This window comes from Marmota flaviventris, chromosome 2 (assembly GCF_047511675.1).
Source record: "Marmota flaviventris isolate mMarFla1 chromosome 2, mMarFla1.hap1, whole genome shotgun sequence".
Classification (NCBI taxonomy): domain Eukaryota; kingdom Metazoa; phylum Chordata; class Mammalia; order Rodentia; family Sciuridae; genus Marmota; species Marmota flaviventris.
The window spans coordinates 36661939-36685596 of NC_092499.1; the positions used below are offsets into that span (position 1 = coordinate 36661939).

Genomic DNA, 23658 nt, shown 5'->3' on the forward strand with positions numbered 1-23658 from the left:
TCTTTCTTTGAAAATGTTGTTTCACAAACAAAAACAAAACAAAACAAAAAAAGAAAATGTTGTTTCCTTGTTTTGTTTCTAGCATAAGATGCTGCTGTGGAGAAAGCTGATCAATTTCATTCCTTTTCCCTGTAAATGACTAGTACTTTTTGTGTGGATGCTCAAAAGTTTTTTCCTTTTCTTTATAATCCAGTAGTTTTCCCAGAAAATGTCTTGGTTTGACATTTCTGGATCAGTTTTGTCTTATACATGGTGTGTTAGCTTTGTAGTCACTGTGACCAACACACCTGTGAAAAAATGACTTAAATGAGGAAAGATTTATACTGGCTGACCATTTCAGAGGTTTCAGTCCCTGGTCTCCCAGCTCCATTGCTTTGTACCTGAGGTAAGGCAGAACATCAAGAAAGAAGGGCATGACACACACACACAAAAAAGTTGCTCTGGGATCAGGGCCTGGTGGCACAGGCCTGTAGTAGCAGCAATTTGGGAGTCCAAGTCAGGAGGATTGCAAGTTCAAGGCCAGCAGGACAACTTAGACTCTGTCTCAAAATAAAAAGGGTTGAAGGCTGAAGGCTGGGTGCAGTGTTGTATGCCTGTAATCCTAGTGGCTAGGGAGGCTGAGGCAGGAGGATCATGTGTTCAAAGCCAGCCTCAGCAATTTAGCAAGGCCCTAAGCAACTCAGTGAGACCCTGTCTCTAAATAAAACACAAAAAAGGGCTGGGGATGTGGCTCAGTGGTTGAACACCCCTGGGTTCAATCTTTAGCACCCAAAAGAAAAGGGTTGAGTGGGCTGGGGATGTGGCTCAAGTGGTAGCGCGCTTGCCTGGCATGCGTGCGGCCAGGGTTTGATCCTCAGCACCACATATAAACAAAGATGTTGTGTCCGCCGAAAACTAACTAACTAAATAAATATTAAAAAAAAAAAAAAGAAAAGGGTTGAGGATGTGACTCTGTGGTAGTGGAACTCTGGGTTCAATCCTCAGGACATCCTCCCATCCCCCAAATAAAAAGAGACACACACACACTCACACACAGATAGATATGGGGAAGGGCGGACCAGGGACAAAACAGATCCTTCCAGGGCATGCTACCGGTGAGGTGACCTATTTCCTTCAATTAGGCCCTCCCTTCTACAGTTCCCCCTGCTCCAATGATGCCATCACATTATTAATCCCTCATGGATTAATCCATTATGAGGTCAGAGCCCTCATTGCTGCACTGAGGACCAAGCCTTCAACTAATAAACCTTTTGGCCACAGTCCAGATCCAAATCATAACACAATAAGGACTTTCAATATGTAGAACTCGTGTTATTTCTGGAAAAATTTCTCAGAATATAAATGTTAAATATAATGTTCTGATACATTGCTTTAGTTTTCTTTGGAGGAATGAAAATGTGTATAAAATCTTTTCTGGTTGTTTTTTATATTTAGAAAACTTTTATCTTTATTTCTTTTTAAAAGAAAAAAATTTTCTCCTTTTAAGCTTATGGTTCTTTAACTAGGTTATTACTTTTTATTTCTGAGAGATTTGTTAGTTCTCATTTAATATCCAACAGTGTCCTAACCACATCATCTTTGACGTTTTCCAGTTCTGATTTATATCATTCTTTCAAAGCATCCATTATTTTGTTTTATTATTGAATGCAAGGTTAAAATTTTTGTCTGCTTTGTGACCACATTTTCTAGTGTGTTCAGTCATTTATTGGAACATTATTAGGTTTATTTTTACCTTTTTGCTTTCACAGTAACATACAAGATTAGATCATAATCATCATTCGTCCTCCCCCCACTTTTTTTTTTTTTTTTTTTTTGCCAGTATCAAAAGTTCAAGAATTGAACTCAGGGGCACTTTACCACTGAGCCACGTCCCCAGCCCTATTTTGCATTTTATTTAGAGACAGGGTCTCACCTAGTTGCTTAGTGCTTCGCAGTTGCTAAGGCTGGCTTTGAACTTGCTGATCCTTCTGTCTCAGCCTCCCAAGCCACTGGCATTACAGGAATGCTTCACCGGGCCCGGTTTACCGACCCCAGGTCTTTATTTTTTATTTATTTATTTTTTTTTAGAGAGAGAGAGAGAAAGAATTTTTTAATATTTATTGATTTTTATATTTTTTAGTTTTCGGTGGACACAACATCTTTATTTTATTTTATTTTTTATGTGGTGCTGATGATGGAACCCAGCGCCCTGCACATGCCAGGAGAGCGCGCTACCGCTTGAGCCACATCCCCAGCCTATCTTTTTTTTTATATATGTATTTTCAGTTGTAGTTGGACACAACACCTTTATTTTACTTATTCATTACGTGGTGCTGAGGATTGGGCGAGCGCTCCACCGCTGAGCCACAACCCCAGCCCTCCCTGCTGAGGGCCCAGTTTTCAAAAGCGGTGAACATTCTTGAAGTGTTAGCAGAACACTCTGCCCAGGCCCCGCCCATTCCTGACGCAGGGCCGGAGCCCCACCCACTCGCTTAGCACACCGCCAGCCCACCCACTCGCATGCACTTGCCGATGGCCACGCTCCGCTGTCTGCCTCACCGCGGCGCCAGGCCGGCTGTTAATTTTCCCGCCTTTTCCTGCTCTTCCTGAGGAGGACTGGATGCTTCCATGAAACCGGAGGTCTTCTGGATAACAGCAGCAAAGCTGTTTGGGAAGGAAGGTAGAAAAAGAATTTAGGGGAAATTTGCTGTTGCTGAAACCTCGTCACCCCCAGAAATGAGGCGAGTTTTTTCCTCATCGGGGATATATAGCAGGGCCTTTCCACTACCTCTTCAGACTCACTGCGCATTAGAAGTTAGTGAACTGTGGGGATCTGACGCACTGTGGGATGCCTTTTTGTTGGATTATTTATTCATAAGTTTTTATGGTAAATCTTTCCTTTTGTGACAAAATTATTAAAGTGTGGTGCAAACTAGCCTCATTCTTTTTTTTTTTTCTTTTTCTTTTCTTTCTTTTTTTTTTGGTACTGGGGATTGAACTCAGGGGCACTCGCCCACTGAGCCCCATCCCCAGCCCTATTTTGTATTTTATTTAGAGTCAAGGTCTCACTGAGTTGCTGAGCACCTCGCTTTTGCTGAGGCTGGCTTTGAACTCGCGATCCTCCTGCCTCAGCCTCTGGAGCCACTGAGATTACATGCATGCACCACCGCGCCCGGCGTGCCTCATTCTTTCTTTCTTTTTTTTAGACGAATGTGTTTTTTTAAATACCTTTATTTTGTTTATTTTTATATGGTTCTGAGGATCAATCCAGATGAGCCACAACCCTAGCCCCTCATTCATTCTTTTTTAAAAATATTTTTAGTTATAGATGGGCACAATACCTCTACTTTGTTTATTTTTGTGTGGTGCTCAGCATCAAACCCAGTGTTTCACACTTGCTAGACAGGTGCTCTACCACTGAGCCCCAACCCCAGCCCCTCCAGTTTAATTTTAAAAGAAATCACACTAATAAGTATATCCTTAAATAGCATATTTATTAAACAATTAAACAGGATTTCATTTAGGAGGTATGATGTAGTTCTATGTTTTTGATATGTCAATGTTTTCCCTTTTGGGGGAATGCTGGGGATTGAACCTTGGATTGCTGTATGGCTGAGCTACATCCCCAGCCCTTTTTATTTTTTATTTTGAAACAGTGTCTTGCCAAGTTGTTGAGGCTGACCTAGAACTTGGGATCCTCCTGCCTTAACTTCCAAAGGACCTGGGGTTTCTAGGCATTTGCCTCGTATCCCACTGATATGTTGATTTCTTGATTTAAAAATCCCACTAAAAAGCCAGGCCTGTAATCCCAGCATCTCTGGTGGCTGAGGCAGGAGGATTGCAAATTTGAGGTCAGCCTGGAATATTTAGCAAGACCTTGAACCAAAATTTAAAAAAGCATTGGAGATGTAGCTGAGTGATAAGAGTGCTTGCCTAGCATATGTGAGGTCCTGGGTTCCATTGCTAAGCACCTCCCCCCACCAAAAAAAAAAAAAAGTAAATTCCAACGAAGTGCTAAGTCATGTATACTTAAACAAAATTGAAATTGGCAGAAAATACAGGATTTGTGGCTTCCATGTCTAATAAAAAGGTAATATTTAATGTGGGAACAAAAAAATGTTACACAGGGAATCAAGAGACTCAGATTTTTTCTCTTTCTTTTTTTTTGTGTGTGTGATGCTGGGGGTTGAACCCAGGGCCTTGTATATGCAAGGTAAGTAGGCCACCAACTGAGCTATATCCCCAGCCCAGGAGACAGATTCTAATCTTAGAACTGCCACTAATTAAAGATACAACTCCAGGGCTGGGATTGTAGCTCAGTGATATAATGCTTGCCTAGCATGTGGGAGGCACTGGGTTCGATTCTCAGCTCCACACATAAACAAATAAAGGTCCATTGACAAAAAAAAGAACACACACACACACATATATATTTTTTAAAAAGGGGGCTGGGGTTGTGGCTCAGCGGTAGAGTACTCGCCTAGCACATGCGAGGCCCTGGGTTCTATCCTTAGCACCACATAAAAATAAATAAATAAAATAAAGGTATTGTGTCCAACTACAACTTAAAAAAAAAAAAAAGAACTCAGGACAGGACAGATTATTTAATTTCAGCAATCATCACGTACATCTTTTGGAAAAGATAAAATTGGACACAACATTAAATGATTTTCAAGGCCCATCCAGATCTATGATTCTGAGTTTCTGTAGAGCAGAAGGAAAATGAGATCATATTATCATTCATCAACTCTGTCCCCCTTACATAAAATATGTCCTATGTGATCTACAACTGGTCCACTACCTCCTCTTGGCTTTACTTTTTCCGAATCACAGGAAACAGTGAAGAAAGAAATAGATGCTTTTCTTTTCTTTTTTCTATTGTAACAGGGATTGAACCCAGGGATTAACCACTGAGCCACATCCCCAGACCTTTTTTATATTTTATTTTGAAACAGGGTCTTGCTAAGTTGCTCAGGGCCTCATGAAGTTGCTGGGGCTGGCTTTGAACTTGTGATCCTCCTGCCTCAGACTCCTGAGCCACTGAGATTACAGGCATGTGCCACCATGCCTGGCTGGTTTTTCTTTTCTTCTTCTTCTTCTTTTTTTTTTTTTTAAATATTTCTTTTAGTTTTAGATGGACACTGCCCTTTATTTTATTTATTTTTATGTGGTGCTGAAGATTGAACCCAGTGCCTTACTCATGCTAGGCAAGCGCTCTGCCACTAAGCTATAACCCCAGCCTCTGGTTTTTCATTTTTTAAGATTGTTTTTTCTAATTATACAAATTAATTTCTAATTATGTAAATTAATCCAGAAAACTTGGAAAGGCAAAACACACACAAATAATCTCACCACAGTTTTCCTATTTTAAAAATATATTAAATATATATATATATATATATATATATATGTGATGTATGTATATGTATAACATAATTTTCAGTCTGCTTTTTCTCATTTTATAAGTATATATACTTCTTTACAGTCAGTTGGAATGCCGACAATGATGAGCATCCCAATAAGCAATCAGAAACTCAGCAAACAGTGTTACATAGGTTTTTAAACAAATAGTTATATTAGGCCCCATTTTATTCTTTTTTCTTTATCTGCTCCAGAATGGATTGGTTTCACTGCAACCAATGTTTTCGAAAAGATGGGGCCCATTTCTTTGTTACCAGCTGTGGCCATATTTTCTGTAAAAAGTGTGTGAGTCTGGGTAAGTAACTTTACTGTTTTCAGATTCAGGCAAAAATATTCACAACGGGAACAATATGGAGAGCAAAGTGGGAAAAACATTTATTTCCCAAGGAAAGAACAGTCAGATTAGGTTAGCCTCTGGAGAAGATTTTTCTCTGTTTATCTCATGAGCTTTGTAAGTTATCTGCTAATGTAACAAACTGGTTTGCTATATGGTAATAGCAACTCCTGTTGGAGTAGTTTGTCTCTGTGAAGCATAATCCATGTGATTTCTCCTGACATAGAATTTATCTTAATTGATAACCAGCACCATTACTAAAATTTCACTATACAGGGAAAGATTAGAAATTTAATTTTTGTTCCTTTCAGATTGGTGAATAAAAGGAGAACTTCAAAGCAAGACCTAGGAATATTAGCAAAGTCACAACAGAATAGGAGTAACTAGGGCATTTCAGGCCGTACTCACTGTGTGCCTGCTGTTGGTAGATAGGATAAAAGAGTAACTTAAAATTAAATCATTGGTACTCTGGTGCTCTTACCAATACTTTGGTATTCCTTTGGGGGTATTTAGAATTGTCTCTGCTGTCTCACACACAAAAAAACTAGGAATTTAAAAAAAAAGAGGAGATGAGTAGAGGTACTCTGTGAAAGTCTTACTTATTCTTAGGCATATTAGTTTGGAAATACTGATTTAGAGAACTGAGCTTAGGTTGAGGCCCTTTTATAGTATTATGGTATTCTAAATTGAGAACCCCTTTGTTTTTTTGCTAGCCTACTTGACTGTTACCATGTACTCTAGGAAAATCTTCCCTCATGCCAATGAGACCAAACATTTTTCTCTTTTTCTCCCAGAAAAATGTGCTGTTTGTGGAACTCCTTGCAAACATCTGGCTCTTTCTGATAATGTAAGTTTTTTTCCTTTGCCACAAACCATTGTTACCGCTGTTGACCGAGTCCTTGCTTCCCCAATGTTGAAGAATAACACCAGAGAAGCACGCCGAGGCAAGGTCAGAGTGGAAAATTAGAAGTTTATTAAAGGACAGCAGAAAGACTTCTCCCGGAGGAAGAAGGGGACCCAAGAGGTGGAATCCGTTGAAGGGCGAATGTGTTCTCCTTTTTATAGTTTTTGGTGATGGAATGTAGGTGGGAAGGTTTGGGACACAGGTGAGCTGAAGAAGTAATCTGGGCATTTCCGAGTCAAGTTTGCTGTTCATTAACATTTCTTTGGGATGGGCTATCTCCAAATCTGTTGGGGGCTGTTTCCTGGGCTCATTAACATTTCTTTGGGATGGGCTGTCTTCAAATCTGTTGGGGGCTGTTTCCTGGGCTTCATTAACATTCCGAGAGTTGCTCAGCTTTTCCGGAAATTCATTCTCAACATGTCCTCCATTTTAGATTTCACTCGATATTAGGCCTGATTTACCTAACTACACTGACTACCTAATTTTAAATCTGGCTTCACCATCATACCCTAATCCTGACCTGTAGGAAGTATGTATAAATTACGATGATTAGGGAAAAAAAGAAAAGAAAGGAAAAAAAAAACTTACACAGAGCAATAGTAAAAATATAAAAGAAATATTTCATTCCATTGTGGATATTGTCATTGTGTGTTTTATTTTCTTCATAGCTAAAACCTCAGGAGAAGATGTTCTTCAAAAGCCCTGTGGAGACAGCTTTGCAGTATTTTAGTCATATCTCTCAGGTATGAAAAATTAAAGTTAATAAAATATGATTTTCCAGGCAAATTCTAATTGCATCTTATTCTTTTATCAGAGGTTCTCTTTACACTGCATTTGAACACAATGGAGGAAATTGCTCTCTTTGTTGTCTTCCTTGATGATATAGATCTCAACCAGTTAACTTTTTAACTGACCCAGAATCTGTGAAAGGCTATAAAAATCACTATATAATTAAATCTTGCTTTGTTTTTCCTAGTTCTACTAAGTAGGTCCTAAGACTAAAAGATATCCTAGGGAGTTTTATCATCTTTCTCTGCAGATAGATGCATCTTCTAAGAATTGCTTTAAATATATAGGCTTGGCCGGGCATGGTGGAGCACACCTGTAATCCCAGTGACTCCGGCGCTGAGGCAGGAGGATTGTGAGTTCAAAGCCAGCCTCAGCAAGTTATCAAGACCCTAAGCAACGCAGTGAGACCCTGTCTCTAAATACAAAAAAGGGCTAGGGATGTAGCTCAGTGGTTGAGCACCCCTGGGTTCAAATCCTAATACCAAAAAAAAAAAAAAAGGGCTTTGTCTTATAAATAATGGACTTGGTTTTATTTCTCAACCTTTTGCTTATATACCTAAGTTTATGAAGGTATGCCTTGTTCTTGATTTTAATTTTTCAATAACCTTTCTAATAATATTTAACTTTTCACTTGGAGTTTATAACTAGTTGCCTGCATTTTAGAAATTTTTTCTCCTTTCCTGATACCCCATTGTTGGAAAACCTTTGACTTTGTTAGTAGCAATAGGAATGTAGAAGAAGGTAAGGAAAAGGCAGAACAATCATTTGACAGAAATTGCCATTTTTATTTATTTATTTATTTATAGTGGTAGATGGACAGAATGTCTTTATTTTATTTTTATGTAGTGCTGAGGAGTGAACCCAGTGCCTCATACATGCTTAGGCAAGCGCTCTGCCACTGAGCTACAGCCATGTTATAAAACACTTTGGCTTTTCCTTTCTATTCTAGTTATCCACTGAGATTATTTTGTAATCTTGTAGTATTCCTATCTTGGCATATTTCTTGAGACTCTATCACTGTTTCTTCTCTGCACTCTTTTTTTTTTTTTCTTTCTTTGTTGTGGTTCTAAGGATGGAATCCAGAGCATTGTATGGGCCAGGCAAGTGCCTTACCATTGAGCTACATAAGCTACAGCCCCTTCTTATAAGAATACCTCTCTTCTAAACATGAAGGTGATCCTTGGTTATTTTCTTACTGAATATAGTAGACATCATTTTTCTTTAGTATCCCTCTGGAGATAGAATGAGGAGAATTAAAACTTTGTGTCTTGTCTTTAGTTGCTTAGGTAAGCCATCATATTTGATACTATGTTTAACATTATGAGGAGATAAAATGCAGCTGAGACTCAAGGATAAATGTAAAATAGGTCACATGAACAAGAGAAAGAGCAGACCTTTGGTTAATAACTAAACTCAGGGTTAGTTAATGATCAGTAGAGAAATCGTATGTAGTCTGAATCTTAACCTGTCTAATCAGAGAACCAATCACACATGGTCAAATAATCAAGATAAAATAAATAGAAAGGGTCAGTTAATCATCACTTCAGTGAAGGACCAGTTTGGTGAAGTCAGCAAAGTCTAAAAACGTTTTCCTAATCTGGGAAGTTGAATAACTGATCCCATGTTATACCTAGATTGCTTCATTTAGATATCTGCTCAAAACTTTGTTTTTCAGTCAGACCTTTACAGACTCCAATATCTTAAAGTAGCCCAATGCTCTTCCTCTTTTAAAATTTTTTTTTGGTACAGAGGTGCTGTACAACTTAGCCATATCCCCAGACCTTTTTATTTTTTTCTTTTGAGACAGAATCTTACTAAGTCGCTGAGAGTCTCACAAAGTTGCTGAGGCTGGCTTCAAATTTGTGATCCCCCTACCTCAGCCTCCTGAATCTCACAGATTACAGGTGTGTACCACCATACCCAGCTAGCCTCAACATTTCCTATTCCTTAACCTGCTTTATTTCTCATTATAGCTCTTATCTCTGTAATTATATTATGTATCTGTGTATTGTCTGAAGTCTACACTGGAATATAAGCTCCATGAAGACAGATTTGGTTGGTTTTGTTTATTGTTTTTATTGACTAGTTCCTGATGTATAGTGTACACTCAAAATACTGTTGTTAAATGAATGAATAGAAGTATCTCTGAATATGCATTTGTATTCCCAGTCTCTGTAATGACTTAACAAGAGCCTTTTTCTTCCATAGTCTGCACAATAGTTAATCAAGCTGCCTGTTTTGCATTCTTTACTTACTTCTAGATAAGTTTTTGAAGGTATTTGAGAGCTCTGTATGTATTTGTTAGCTTTCTTCTATTGCTAGATCATAGACTGCCTCTTTACCCATAAGTAATCATCTTTCAAATTCGTGACAGTAATTGTTTATTCTTCGGCAAAAGCTTTCCATGATTTCTGTGGGCAGAAATTGTGTTTTATCCTTTGTATTTACATCCCACTTTGCCTTTAACTGCAAAATACTTAATTCTGAAAGAGTGATTTATTTTATTTGTTCATGTGTCTGATTTACTCACTGAACTATACACTTTTCAAAGGCAGACATTTTTGTAACACCCAATGTCTAATTAGGTATTTAACATAAATTAGATTCTTAAGAAATGTTTGCAAATGAATGAACGTTCTCACTTTAAGGATGGTTAGGAGGGAAGTTATTTAAGGTAAAGTCAGAGAAAGAGGTACTTGTAGACCAAAGTAAGGAGTTTAGTTCCTCTAAATGCAGTAGGATACCATTGAAGGGTTTTATATAAAGAAATGATTATCTGATATATAATTTTAAAAGAGAATCTGGCTGCTGAGTGGAGAATGGACTATAAAGAGGTTAAGAATAGAAGCAAGAAGATTAGTTAGAATGCCAAGGGGAAATCTAGCAAAACTGCTTAGCTAAAGTGACAACAGAAATGGAGAGGGGTGGTTAATTCTGAGATATTTTTCCTAGCAAGAACTATTAGAAATTGCTGTTTTTTTGTTTTTGTTTTGTTTTTTGTACCAAGAATTGAACTTGGGGGCATTTGACCACTGAGCCACATCCCCAGCCCTATTTTTGTATTTTATTTAGAGACAGGGTTTCAAGTTGCTTAGTTCCTTGCCATTGCTGAGGCTGGGTTTGAACTCAATGATCCTCCTGTCTCAGCCTCCTAAACCGCTGGGATTACAGGTGTACACCACCATGCCTGGCTTAGAAATTGCTGTTGATTTGGATGTGGGCAATGAGAAAAAGAGAGGAAACCAAGGAATATATCTTGGGGTTTTGTATTGAATAGCTGAGTGGAATGTGTACACCATTTACCAAATAGAAAAGATTACTTTGAGGGGAAAAGATAATCTTGTACATAATAGGTTTTAGATAGATGCTTGTTAGCAATGCAGGTGGAGAAGTCAGGAAAGCAGATTCCAGAACTCAGGGCATAAGAACTAGACTGAGATAGTTGACTGGTTTTGGCAATGTGAAGATAATCGTTGGTGTTCCATCACAAGAGCACTAAACAAAGTCTTGAGAAGGAACACTAATTTGTAGTGCATTGATGGGTATTTGTCTACATTTAGTCTCTTTCTTTATCTCCTAAATCTCTCCACAACCCTTTGCAGTTTGACTTTTGTCTGACTGAATCTCTTGCTAAGAGAACCAATAACATCATCATTATCAAATCTAGTGAATTATACTGTTTGTTCTTATATTTGATCCCCAGTAGCATTTGAAGTGTACTCTCTTCACCTTGAAATATTCTTTGCCACTATAATCAACATATCCTGTTTCCTTTTCGGATTCTCTTTTCTCTGTTCATCTCTTATCTATATTTCTTCAAGAGTTCTATCCTAGTTATTTGCCTTAATTTTTTATCCCCTCCATGGATAATTTCATCCACTCCCATGGTTCAGTTATCATTAGCATGTGGATGACTTTCAATTATCTCCAGTAAAGATCTTAGCCTGACTATGAACTCAGAGGAATCTTCCCTGATCATTATATCTAAATTAGGTCTGCCCATTATTCTCTTATCAAAAAATTCTTTTTTTTTTTTTTTTGGTGGGGGGTACCGGGAATTGAACTTGACCACTGAGCCCCAGCCCCAGCCCTGTTTTGTAGTTTATTTATAGAAAGTGTCTTATTGAGTTACTTAGTGCTTTGCTGTTGCTGAGGCTGGCTTTGAATTTGGGAGCCTCCTGTCTCAGCCTCTTGAACCACTGGGATTACAGGCGTGCGCTACCACGTCCAGCTCAGAAAACTTTTTGTTGTCATAATAATACTTAAATAATTTTTATTTTTATTGTTGTTAATTATGAGCTTTATAGACTGCAAGATCCATAGAGTCCAAGACCAATTTTGTTTTGTTCATTATTATTCATCTTCCACAATATTCATAGGCAGCACTCAGTAAATCTTTGCTGAATAAATGAATTCTCTTTGGTATGTGTATGTGTGTGTGTGTTTACATGCTTACATGGGTGAGAAAGAGATACTGGGGATTGAACACAGAGCCACTGAGTTTGAATCACTGGATTAAACCACTGAGCCAAATCTCCAGGCTTTTTAAATTTTTATTTTGAGACAGGGTCTCTAAGTTGCTGAGGGTGTGCTACAATGTCCAAGTCCCCAGCCTTTTTAAAATTTTGTTTTGAGATAGGGTCTTGCTAAGTTGCTGAGGCTGGTCTTGAACTTGGAATCCTTCTGCGTTGCTGGAGTTATAGGTATGCACCACTGCACCCAGCTGAATTGTGTTACTCTTGAACTTCAGAAGCATATATTTTTGCTGATTTGAGGTCTCCACTAACTCAACATTTCCCATATTGAACTTGTCATTCTTCCACCCTGTCTTACCAACCGCCCATACATACAGGAAAATAAAGTACTCTTTCTCTATCATGGTGAATGATAGTCACCATCTATATTAATAACCAAACGAAAAACCTGGGAGTCACTCTTGCTTTCCTTTTTTCTTCACATGTCCAGTTTATTACTAAATCATGTTTTTTCTCTCTCTAAAATATCTCAGGTCTATCCACTTCATGTCCAAATTCTAGTTCATGCTACCAAAATTTCCCATCTAGATGACTATAGTAGCTTCCTAACAGATCTTTTGGCCTCCATTCCTTCCCTTTTCCTATCATTTATCAATTCTGAAGCCAGAATTGTTGTAAGTATGATAATTTTCTTTCTTCCTTCTTTCTTTCTTGCAGGGCTGGGGATTAAACTCTGGGCCTCGCCTGTGCTAGGCAAGTGCTCTACCACTAAGCTATACCCCTAGCCCTATTTTCCTATTTAAAAGCATTCAATACAACCTTGCTTTGAAAATAAAGTTAACCCTCTTAACAAGTCCTAGAAAGTCAGAGCTGCTTATCTTGTTAAGTCTCATGTTTTGATGCTTTGTTTCTTGCTTATCTCTTTGAGTATCCTGTCTTATCCTCAGCCTTCCACACCCAACTAAAACAAAGACAATCTACTCTATTTTATTTTATTGAGATGGGCTATCATTGTTGCTGGCCTGGAAATCCTGGGCTCAGGTGATCCTCCTGCTTCCGTCTCCTGGTGCACGCCTAGTTTCTCAATTATTAATATATATAGTTTTATCTGTTGCTTCTTGGCCTTTGTACATGTTGTTCCATCTGTCTGGAATGTTCTTATCCTCAAATGTACATGGATAAATATACATAGTATGTAACACTATGTTGTACTATAATTTTCACTTTTTCCATTGAGGGCATGGACATTATTATTATTTTATTATTTATTTTGGTACTGGGAGTTGAACCCAGGGGGCACTTAACCACTGAGCCCTTTTTTGTATTTTATTTAGAGACAGGGTCTCACTGATTAGCATAGGGCCTTGCCAAGTTGCTGAGGCTGGCTTTGAACTCTCCATCATCCTCCTGCCTTAGCCTCCAGAGTTGCTGGGATTACAGGCATGCACCACTGCTCCCGGCTATGGGCATTATTATTCTTATTCATCTTATATATCAACTCCTAATGGAGTGTGAGGAAACAGAAGGATTTTAATAAAGAGTTTTTGAAAGAATGAATAGAACAATCTTACCTATTAAGTTGTACTTTTAAATGTTTAAGAAATATGGTAAAGTGGTAATACTGGGAAAATTCATGGAGGTGGAATCTCAAGATCAAATCTGCCTTCTGGCTTGTAATTTCATTTCTTTGACCCAGTCATACTCCCTCACATGTATTGTAAAATAAGAATATTCATCCTTTTCTTTCTTTCTTTTTGGTGCTGGGGATTGAACACAGGGCCTCATGTAGGCCAGACAAGTTCTATCATTGAATAAGGTGCTAGCCTCATCCTACCTCTGGTAATTATCTAATGAGATGAAAGCATTCTGAAAACTATCAAGTACTTTGTTTGTTTCAAAAGTAATGTGGAAAATTCATAGAAGGTTATAAAAGATCATAAACCCACAGGACAATACAGACCATATAAGTAAAAGAAATCTTTATATTAAAATAAATTTCAAAGATGATATATCAAGAACTATGTAATGTTTTGAACAACCAACAATAAAAAAAAAAAAAAGAAAAAGAAAAAAAAATAAATAAAAAATATTTTCAGTGTTCAATAAAGCTTTCCAAAAGAAAAAAAAAATAAATAAATTTCAAAGGGAATTATAAAATACATCTACTTTTTAAATAACAGCTTTATTGAGATATTTTTACTTGCCCTTTTAAATTATGCAATTTGGTGGTTTTCAATAAATTCATGGAATTGTACAATCACTACTACCTAATTTTAGAAACATTTTCATCACCGCAAAAGAAATCCTAAACTCATTAACAGGTACTTCCCAAATCTTTCCCATCCTCTGCAACCCCAGACAATTTACTTTCTATTCCTATAGATTTGACTATTCAGGACATTTCATAAATGTGGAATTATATGGGCTGGGGATAAGGCTCACAGGTAGAGTAGTTGCCTAGCAGGTGCAAGGTGTCCTGGGTTTGATCCCCAGTACTTAAAAAAAAAAACAACTTACCTTGTGTGTTCTTGTGTCTGACTGCATTAACCAAGCATGTTATTCATAATGTCACAGCCTCATTAATATTTTATTCCTTTTTATGGCCAAATAATATTCCACTATATAGATTGGTATGCATGTTATTTATCCATCCATGGGTAATAATATAATAATATAGTTATTACCTTCTGTTCGATATTTGAGTAGCTTCTACTTTTTCCTGTGAATAGTGTTTCTGTGGAACATTAAAAGCTTTTGTATGAGTGTATATTTTCATTTCTTTCTCTCTCAAATATTTTTTTAGACCTTGATGGACCTTTATTTATATGTAGTACTGAGAATCGAATCTAGTGCCTCACACATGCTAAGCAAGTGCTCTTCCACTGAGCCATAATCCCAGCCTCACCTCCTTTTTTTGTACTAGAGATTGAACCCAGGGACCCTTTATCTCTGAGCTACATCCCCAGTCCTTTATTTTTTTGTTTTAAGACTTTAAACTTGTGATCCTCCTGTCTCAGACTCCTAAGTTGCAGGGATTATAGGTGTGTGCAACTATCCCTGGCATATTTTCATTTCTCTTTGGTAGATACATAGTAGTGAAATCACTGGGTCAAATGATAACTGTACGTTTAACATTTTTTTTGTGTGTGTATATGTATGATGCTAGGGATCGAACCCAGGGCCTCACTCATGCTATGCAAGCACATTACCATTGAGTTACATCCCTACCCTTTTGGTTTATTTTTTGAGATGAGGTCTGGCTGTGTTGCCCAGGCTATCTTGAATTCCCTGGTTCAAGTGATCCTCCTGTCTCAGCCTCTGAAATATTGGGACTATAGGCATGTACCACTGTACCCAGCTTATACTTAACTTTTTTTTTCCCGTAACTTAACATATGTTTTATTGATAAGATTTAAAAATTCACAAGTCAGTGAAATAAACAAAAAAATACCGTTTGTCTCAGCTCATTGGACAATTTTAAAGTTAAATTACTTTGCATCACCCTAAAAATATTAATGTAAATCTGATGTAACAATAATTGAATAGGCGCTGATAGCCATAGCATGGAAAAATAATTGCAGCTATTGAATCTTTTTTTTTAATATTTTACTTTTTAGTTGTAGTTGGACACAATACCTTTATTTATTTTTATATGGTGCAGAGGATCAAACCCAGGGTCTCGCACGCGCTAGGCGAGCGCTCTACTGCTGACCTACAACCCCAGTCTCCAGAATCTTTTATTCTGTGAGCATAGTACACATATTACCAAGTACCTGAAGATATCAACTGAATCCAAGTCACTAAAAATACATCTTTGACTTATTTAAAATTTAAACATACAAGGATATATTTTTATTTATTAATTGGGACTACTCTGATAGTTTCACTTATGGAGTGAAATAGATAGATGTGGTTTAAATAATGAAATATATATAGTGGAAAATATAGTTATTACCATCTGTTCGAGCTGGTGACCTATGCTGGCTTCACAAAATCTGATTATTCTAATAACTTAAGAAAATGGTGGAGAAAGTACGCCAACACACAGAAGTACTTTTTAAAAATCTGGAGATGGTTCTGTGACCTTAGAGGTCCGTGGAAAGAGAGAGAGCCACTGGAATTCTTTATTTTTACACAGGGGATACACAAGGGGAGGTTCCATGGAACATTCTATCCCCAAAAGGGCAAAGGGGTAGGATTACAAAGGAACAAGTGAGTATAACTCAACGCCAACAGGTGACACCCACTCCTGGAAACACAACTCATTATCTGAGATTGGGGGGGGTAAAAATCCAGTGCATTGCAGGGTGCAATAACTGTTCAGCACCCCTTTACTCATGACTTAAAGGTGTGTACATAGCTCCTGTCCAGAGTGGCTTCCGATATACAGGTAAAAACAGGATTCTTTTACCATGTGAGTCATTCTTCCTCATCACCAACATTTGTTTGTTTGTTTTTATATGTTCTTTTAGATATACATTACAGTAAAGTGTATTTTGACATATTATACATACATTGTTGTATAACTTATTCTAATTAAGATCCCATTCTTGTGGTTGTACATGATGTGGAATATTACTAACATTTAATATGGTTGACTTTTTATCAAAGAAGAACAAATCTCTTTACAGAAATAGATGTAGTCCTTCCCATCTTTCAGGCCAGAACCAACCATCTGTGAATATATCTAGTCCCCCAATTGAGACAGACCTTTTTCATTTTGAAATTTTGATCTGTAATTGAATTTGTTTCAAGTGGAACATTCTAAATGTTTAATATTTTTATGAATCTCTTGCTCAAGTACAGAGCTGTTTGTGCTGTTATGTTTAACTTTTTGAGGAGCTGCCAACAATTCTTTCAAGTGGCTATACCATTATGTAATTTCACTGGCCATTTTAGGCTATTTGTATGACTGAATAAAATACCTTAGACTGGGTAATTTATAAACAACAGAAACGTATCATTCACAGATCTTGGTCAGTCCAAGATCAAGGCCCGACAGATTCAATGTATTGTTAGGGCTCACTACTTTCTGCTAAGATGGCTCCTTCTTGCTGCATTCTCAAGGAGCAAAAGGGGCAAACAGGATCCCTCAACCCTTTTCTAAGGCACTAATCCCATTTCAGAGTGCTCTGCTCTGTGGAACTAATCATAGGCCAAAGACCCCACACTGTTATATCAGGGGTTAGGTTTTAAATTATGAATCTTGAGGGACACAAACATTCAGACAACAGCAAGCTAGTAAATATTTTAGGCTTCCTAAACCATGCAATCTCTATCACAGTTCAAAGCATTCATCAGTCAGTAGTTTGCTAACCCCTGTTCTACTTTATGGGTTTTTTTGTTTGTTTGTTTGTTTTGTGGTATTGAGGATTGAACCCAAGGGTACTTTATTGCTCAGCTCCATCCTCAGCCCCTTTTATTTTTTATTTTGGGACAAGGCCTGGCTAAATTGCTGAGGCTGGCCTTGAACTTGCAATCCTCTTGCCTCAGCCTGCCAAGTTGCTGCAATTCCAGGTGTGTGCTACATGTCCAGCTTTATGTTTTTTTAAAAGACTTTTGAAATCATGTGGTTTTTTTCCCTAATATATAAATAATTACCACATTACCATTGGAAGAAAATCTGGTCACTAATTGAACAGAGCTTCTCCATTCCTAATTGAATTAAAAATTGGAACCAGGCATGATGGCATATGCTTGTATTCCCAGCAACTCAGGAGGCTGAGGCAGGAGAATCACAAGTTTGAGGTCAGCCTCAGCAACTTAGAAACACTGTCTCAAAAAATAAAAAGGGCTGCGGATGTGGGAATGTAGCTCAGTGGTTGAGCTCCCCTGGATGCAATCCCCAGTACAAAAAAATAAATAAAAATAAAGTAGTGCACAATAAGTTTTTATCTATCTATAACTAATTTAAGTCTGAAAGAAAGATTAAGTTAGAGATTATATAAATATAATTCTGTAGGGACATGGCAAGATCAAATTGCAAATTAAATGAAAAAAAAAAAAGTTTATGGGATGAGTACTAAGATCTAGGGAAGGACCCTTGACAAAAAGTTTATAGTCTGAGCAGGGAGGAAACAGATGAGACATAATTACTGCTGTGTACTCAAAAGTAGAGCCTGACAAAGCCAAAACACATTCTAAATATTAACTTTAGATCTGATTCAGCAATCTCACAATGGGTACATTGTATAACAAATGCTAAAGTGACACAAAAAATAAAATTATATGTTCATGCCCAGAAATAAGATTCAGGAATAGATACTTCCTGGGTGCCTCTTCACCCTTTACTGAAGCAGCATAAATAGCCCACAAGTGACTCCGTGTAAGTGTCTTAGGGAATATAAATTGGTTACCAGTGTTCAAGCTCATCGTTGTAGGCAAGGTAGAACCGATTCTGAGCTTGAAAAACAGTTTTTGCTCAGGATGAATGATTATATTTTTAAAGGGCCATATTCTCATTATTAGAAAGCCAGTGTCCTGAAAATAAAAACTTTCAGCTTTCTCTAGTGCTGAACTCTCTAGTTTGGATGAGTCTTGAATTAAACCAGATATCCCAGGGCGGGGTGGGGGGGAGAGCAATAATAAAGTATGAATTGATGGATTTTCTTCTCTTGCCAGAAGTGGGGGGAAGAAAGTTATGGGAGTGATGTCAAAGACCTGTTTTTCCCTAATAGGTGTGGAGTTTCCAGAAGAAACAAACAGATCTCCTCATCGCCTTTTATAAGCATAGAATTACAAAGTTAGAAGCATCCTTACAGGAAGCACAGCAAACGGTGGCCAGCCAGGACAAGTAAGTGACAAGTCATATGTCCACATAGCTTTTTTTTTTTTTTTTTCAGAGAAACTGTCATCCTTATTTTCTTGTGGTTGCAAAGACTGAAAATTGCCCAATGTATATTCAGGTACATAATTGGATATATGGAGAAGAAATGGAATTCTGTGGTAACTCCCCTGAAATTGTATCAAGTGACTGCTTATTTTTGCCTACTTGATTATTTCACCATCAAAGCTTTGCCATGTTTATCTTCAAGTATCTCTTAGTAAGCATTAACTAGATGATGATGATGTTGTTGATGATGATGGTGTTATTAAGACTTTTTCTCCAACTGACCTGGAGCTGATTATTTCCATTGTTCGCCTAGAGAGCTGTCAACCTTAAGAAAGGAGAATGGAGAACTGAAGAAATTTCTAGCCCTACTAAAGGTGAATGAAATAGAGTTTCTTTTCTATTATTTTCTCTCCTGCTTTTGCATCTATCTATATAGCTGGCTATAATAAAATAGGGCATTCTAACTTTTTTCATATGATGACACACATGGAAACTGATATTGTGTGTCAAGCACACTGAAATAAAGGAAAAGGCTACAGAGACCTTAGAGGGATGTAAGTATTAATATTAGTACACTTGTAACCCATTGAAGATTAATGAGTTGTGACGTACCAATTAGGAAGCTTTCTTATAAATGAAAGAGACATCTGTTGCAGCTCAGATTGTCACTTGAAGAAGCCCAAGACACCTCAGGACCCTTCTTCTCCCAAACCCTCCCTAGACATTTCTTTTTTTCCTAAAACTATTCTATGTATTTATATAATTTTGTTGATCTCATTCCTATAACTGATCTAGCAAATTGTCGTCATTTTATGTTCCTTTCAGTCCCTAGAAACTCTCCATATTTCACTACATATTTTGGTCTCTAGGATTCCCAGTGTGCTTTTATAAAGAAAAACTAACATTGTATTTCATCAAAGCTAATAATTTCCTAAGGAAACATTGCTCCTGTTTTTTCTCCTAGCTAGTAGGAAACCTTAGCAGCCATAATTAAGAGACATTGCATCTGAGTTATCTAACAAGTAAGACTGAGATACATTGATTAGGACCTTTGATCTTCAGCTTCCTTTTTCCCATTTTTTAACCCACAGGAATCTCCAAGTCGGTACCAAGGAAACAGGTTAGTTTATGAGCCACTATACTAGCCCCGCCCCCCATCTCGAAAACTTTTTTTTTTCTAAAAAATATTTTAATTGACATAACAATTGTACCCATTGTAAAACAATTTATGGGGTGTGATAATTTAATACAGTTATACAATGTGTAATGGTAAAAATCAAGGTAATTAAATTCCCATTCCTTAAATGTTTATCATTTCCTTGTGATAGGAAGCTTTGAGCCTCTTCTTTCTTGACTCCTGGCTGTGTGGGCTTCAAGATAAAGAAAATGATTGATGAATTTCTCTCGTATTTCTCTGAGAAAGAATTATTCACTGAAAAGTGCTTGAATTTCTCTCGTATTTCTCTGAGAAAGAATTATTCACTGAAAAGTGCTGAAGTGAAATTTGTTTAGTTAAAGTGAAATCTTGATTGTAATACCCTTGACTATCATAAGATAGTCACACTACTCATCCTTCAAAATTCAACTCACATAATATCCTCTGCAAAGACTGCATTAGGTGAAGTTAGATGTTGTGTTCATTCATTCAATAAATATTGATTCACTGCCTACTCTTTCTAAAGTACTATATTAGGTGGGTCTACAGCACTAGTCCTTTTTAGTTGGTGACATGGGTGTCCTACCAACTGTTAAATATTTTGAATACCAACCCTGAATCGGTGGATGAAAAAGACATGACACCCTTCACTCACATAAGTTACTGCCTAGTGTTTTTTCTTTTGTACTTTCAATACACCCATTATTTTTATTCTTTTTTTTATCCTGAGAATCAAATTCAGAGTCTTGTGCATGCTAGGCAAGTATTCTATCACTGAGTTATAGCCTTAGCCCCTGATTTTTTTAATATTATATTTTTTGTAGTAGTTGGACATAATACCTATTTTTTATTAATTTATTTTTATGTGGTGCTGAAGATCGAACCCAGGGCCTCACACGTGCTAGGCAAGCACTCTACCGCTGAGCCACAACCCCAGCTACGCCCCTGATTTTTTTTTTTTTTAACAAAGTATCTCTCATTAGCCTGTGAGTCTCTCAAAGAGAGGAATCTTATTCAAGTTATTTTGTAATTTTGAGTTCTAGGATATATATCGACATAAAAAATACTTGTTGGATAGATGGATTTGATGGGTTGGAGGATGTAAGGTTGACAGTATTTGATGAGGCACTCTGGAAAGGAAGAAAACAAGTACTTCAGAAGAACTTCTACTATGGAGAATAGGGGAGTGGAGAAGTTCTTGCTTAGGAGTTGGGGAATAAAGGGATCTCATGGAAGCTTTGCTTCCATATTTTGGAGTGATAATTCTAATACATAAGATAAACAATCTATTCAGAGAGGAAGTTACTGTTTCTATAAACAATGATCCGATTGATCCTCTAAAATGACACTTATGCTTAGTGAGATTAGAGCTACCTCTTTTTGCTTGCAGGCTGACCACACCTCGACCAGTGGGCATTACTTCTCCATCACAGTCAGGTAGACAATATATTTTTGACCACATATCTGTGTGAGATGAATAAATATATTTTCTCATATGGAAAATGGTTTTCTCTCAGAGAACATAATGTGATTTTCCTAATATTATGTATGACATGAAAAACATCATACAACCAGGTAACCAAGGCAGCGTGCACTAGTGATGACAGCTTTTTATCCTGCATGTTATTCTCTTTCAGTTACTCCACGACTCAGTTTCCAGCATAGCAGCCAAGTGGTCAGGTGAGTATAAGACCTTTACTGCAACATGAAAAACTGTTGGCAAAAGTTGGAAGATGAAGTAAATATCTAGATGTGGCTCAGATTGGGACTTAAGAGACTTTGGGTCCATGTCAAAGTTCAATACCAAATTTTTTGTCTCATCTTATATAGTCGGTCCTCCTCTGTGGAGTCTCTCCCTTATAGAGTGGCTGGCTTTGGTAGCGCGGGCCAAGTAAGTAATATTCACTTTCTCTTTTCAAAATTTCATTTCTAAAGCTTAATGAAAGCAACAATTTAAGTCAGGATTCTGAAACTTATCCTGGCTTTGGCAGAAACTATTTGATGCCCTGCAGACCTTTTTTGTTTGTTTGGCAATGGAGACCTGATATTAGAAGCTGACACTGAATCGATAGGGATAGAAATAATAGAAGTGTTCAAGGATGAAATTAGCAGTGTCTATCATGTTAATTTTAGAAGTAGTAAAGTATGGATCTTTCTTGAACTAGTGTGACTACTCTGGGAGAACAATATATGCTTGAATGTGTAGTTGCAAAGAAACAGGAAGTATTATTAATGTTTATTATTTGTCCACTAGGGAGGCAGAGGACGGCAGGGAAGGAGCACTCCCAGAGACTCTTACGCTGGTGAGACAGGGGGAGGGGGAGAAGGTGTCAAAAGTCAACATATTCTGTGTAGAAATCAACAGATTTCTGGTTTTCTGTACAAAGTATCATTTCACTGTTTTTTTCCCTAAACAATTACTCCAGATCTCAAGACATATATTACATGTTTGAAAACAATGATATTTTTTTTTAAAGAGAGAGGGGGGGGAGAGAGAGAGAGAGAATTTTTTAATATTTATTTTTTAGTTATTGGCGGACACAACATCTTTGTTTGTATGTGGTGCGGTGGATCGAACCCGGGCCGCACGCATGCCAGGCGAGCGCGCTACTGCTTGAGCCACATCCCCAGCCCCCAACAATGATATTTTTATTCTCAAACTGATAATGGGAAAATAAAGTTGAGTAACAGAAAGCCATTGAAAATTTCTGCTCAGGAAATTCAAGATTACTTCTGAGTAAAATAATTAACTTGAATTTTAAAAACTGCCACAAGATGGCAGTACAAATTAGGTCTAAAAGGACAATGTAAATTGTTAGACTGAAGGATGTCTGGCTTTTGCACTGTGTATTAAACATAAATGTATTTCAATGAAGGAATATTTTTATTTCTTCACCTAATTTCTTATTTTTGTCCTCTTAAAACTATAGTTGTTGGGGCTGAGGTTATGACTTAGTGGTGGAGCACTCACCTAGCACATGCGAGGCACTGGGTTCAATCATCAGCACCACATAAAAATAAATAATTTAATAAAGGCATTGTGTCCAACTACAACTAAAAAAATATATATAAGAAAAAAACTATAATTGTTGTTACTGTTTTCAAGGGCATCAGCCAGTCCCAAGAGAAACGTATCAGAGAGGATTTTCTTTTTCTTTCACAAAAAACAAATTTGAAATTTCTGAGTCCTTTTTTTTTTGTACCAGGGATTGAACTCAGGGGCTCTTAACCAGTGAGCCATATCCCCAGCCTTTTTAACATTTTATTTAGAGGCAGGGTCTTGCCCGAATTCCTCAGAACCTCACTAAATTGCTGAGGCAGGCTTAGAACTCACGATTCTCCTGCCTCAGCCTCTGGAGCTGCTGGGATTACAGGCTGCACTACCACACCCTGCTCCAAATCCTTTTCATTTGAAAAATTCAGAGATTTTTCCTCCAGTTCTTCAACATTCACCCCTTTGAAAAATGTAGATGGTCTAGCCAATTTATTTAAGTCAGGTTGGTAGTATTGTTTCCTCTTTCATTCCTGGTTTTGGTAACTGGAATCTTTTCTTTTGTCTTGGTCAGCCATTTCAAAGAACCAACTTTTGGTGTTCTATATTGTTTTCTATTCTGTATTTCATGTATTTGTGATTTAATCTTATTTCTTCTGGTTATTTTGGGTTTAGTTTGTTCTTTTTCTATTTTCTTAAGGTAGAAGGTTAAATTATTGATTGATATTAGACATTTATGATATAGATATCTACAGTCATAAATTTCACTTTAGTAC

At 37.3% G+C, this 23658-nt stretch overlaps 1 protein-coding gene across 1 annotated transcript in view; it reads left to right on the forward strand.

Annotated features, from left to right (window-relative positions):
- Window positions 1–5595: 5595 nt before the first annotated feature.
- Rnf212b (ring finger protein 212B) overlaps window positions 5596–23658 on the forward strand; it is a 29108-nt gene continuing 11045 nt past the window's right edge. Inside the window, exons 1-10 of the mRNA XM_027920111.2 lie at window positions 5596–5695; window positions 6529–6581; window positions 7307–7381; window positions 18580–18695; window positions 19048–19108; window positions 19826–19854; window positions 21281–21327; window positions 21528–21570; window positions 21721–21781; window positions 22145–22193. Of these exons, the coding sequence (XP_027775912.1) occupies window positions 5596–5695; window positions 6529–6581; window positions 7307–7381; window positions 18580–18695; window positions 19048–19108; window positions 19826–19854; window positions 21281–21327; window positions 21528–21570; window positions 21721–21781; window positions 22145–22193 (634 nt within the window). The remainder of the gene's footprint in view (window positions 5696–6528; window positions 6582–7306; window positions 7382–18579; window positions 18696–19047; window positions 19109–19825; window positions 19855–21280; window positions 21328–21527; window positions 21571–21720; window positions 21782–22144; window positions 22194–23658) is intronic.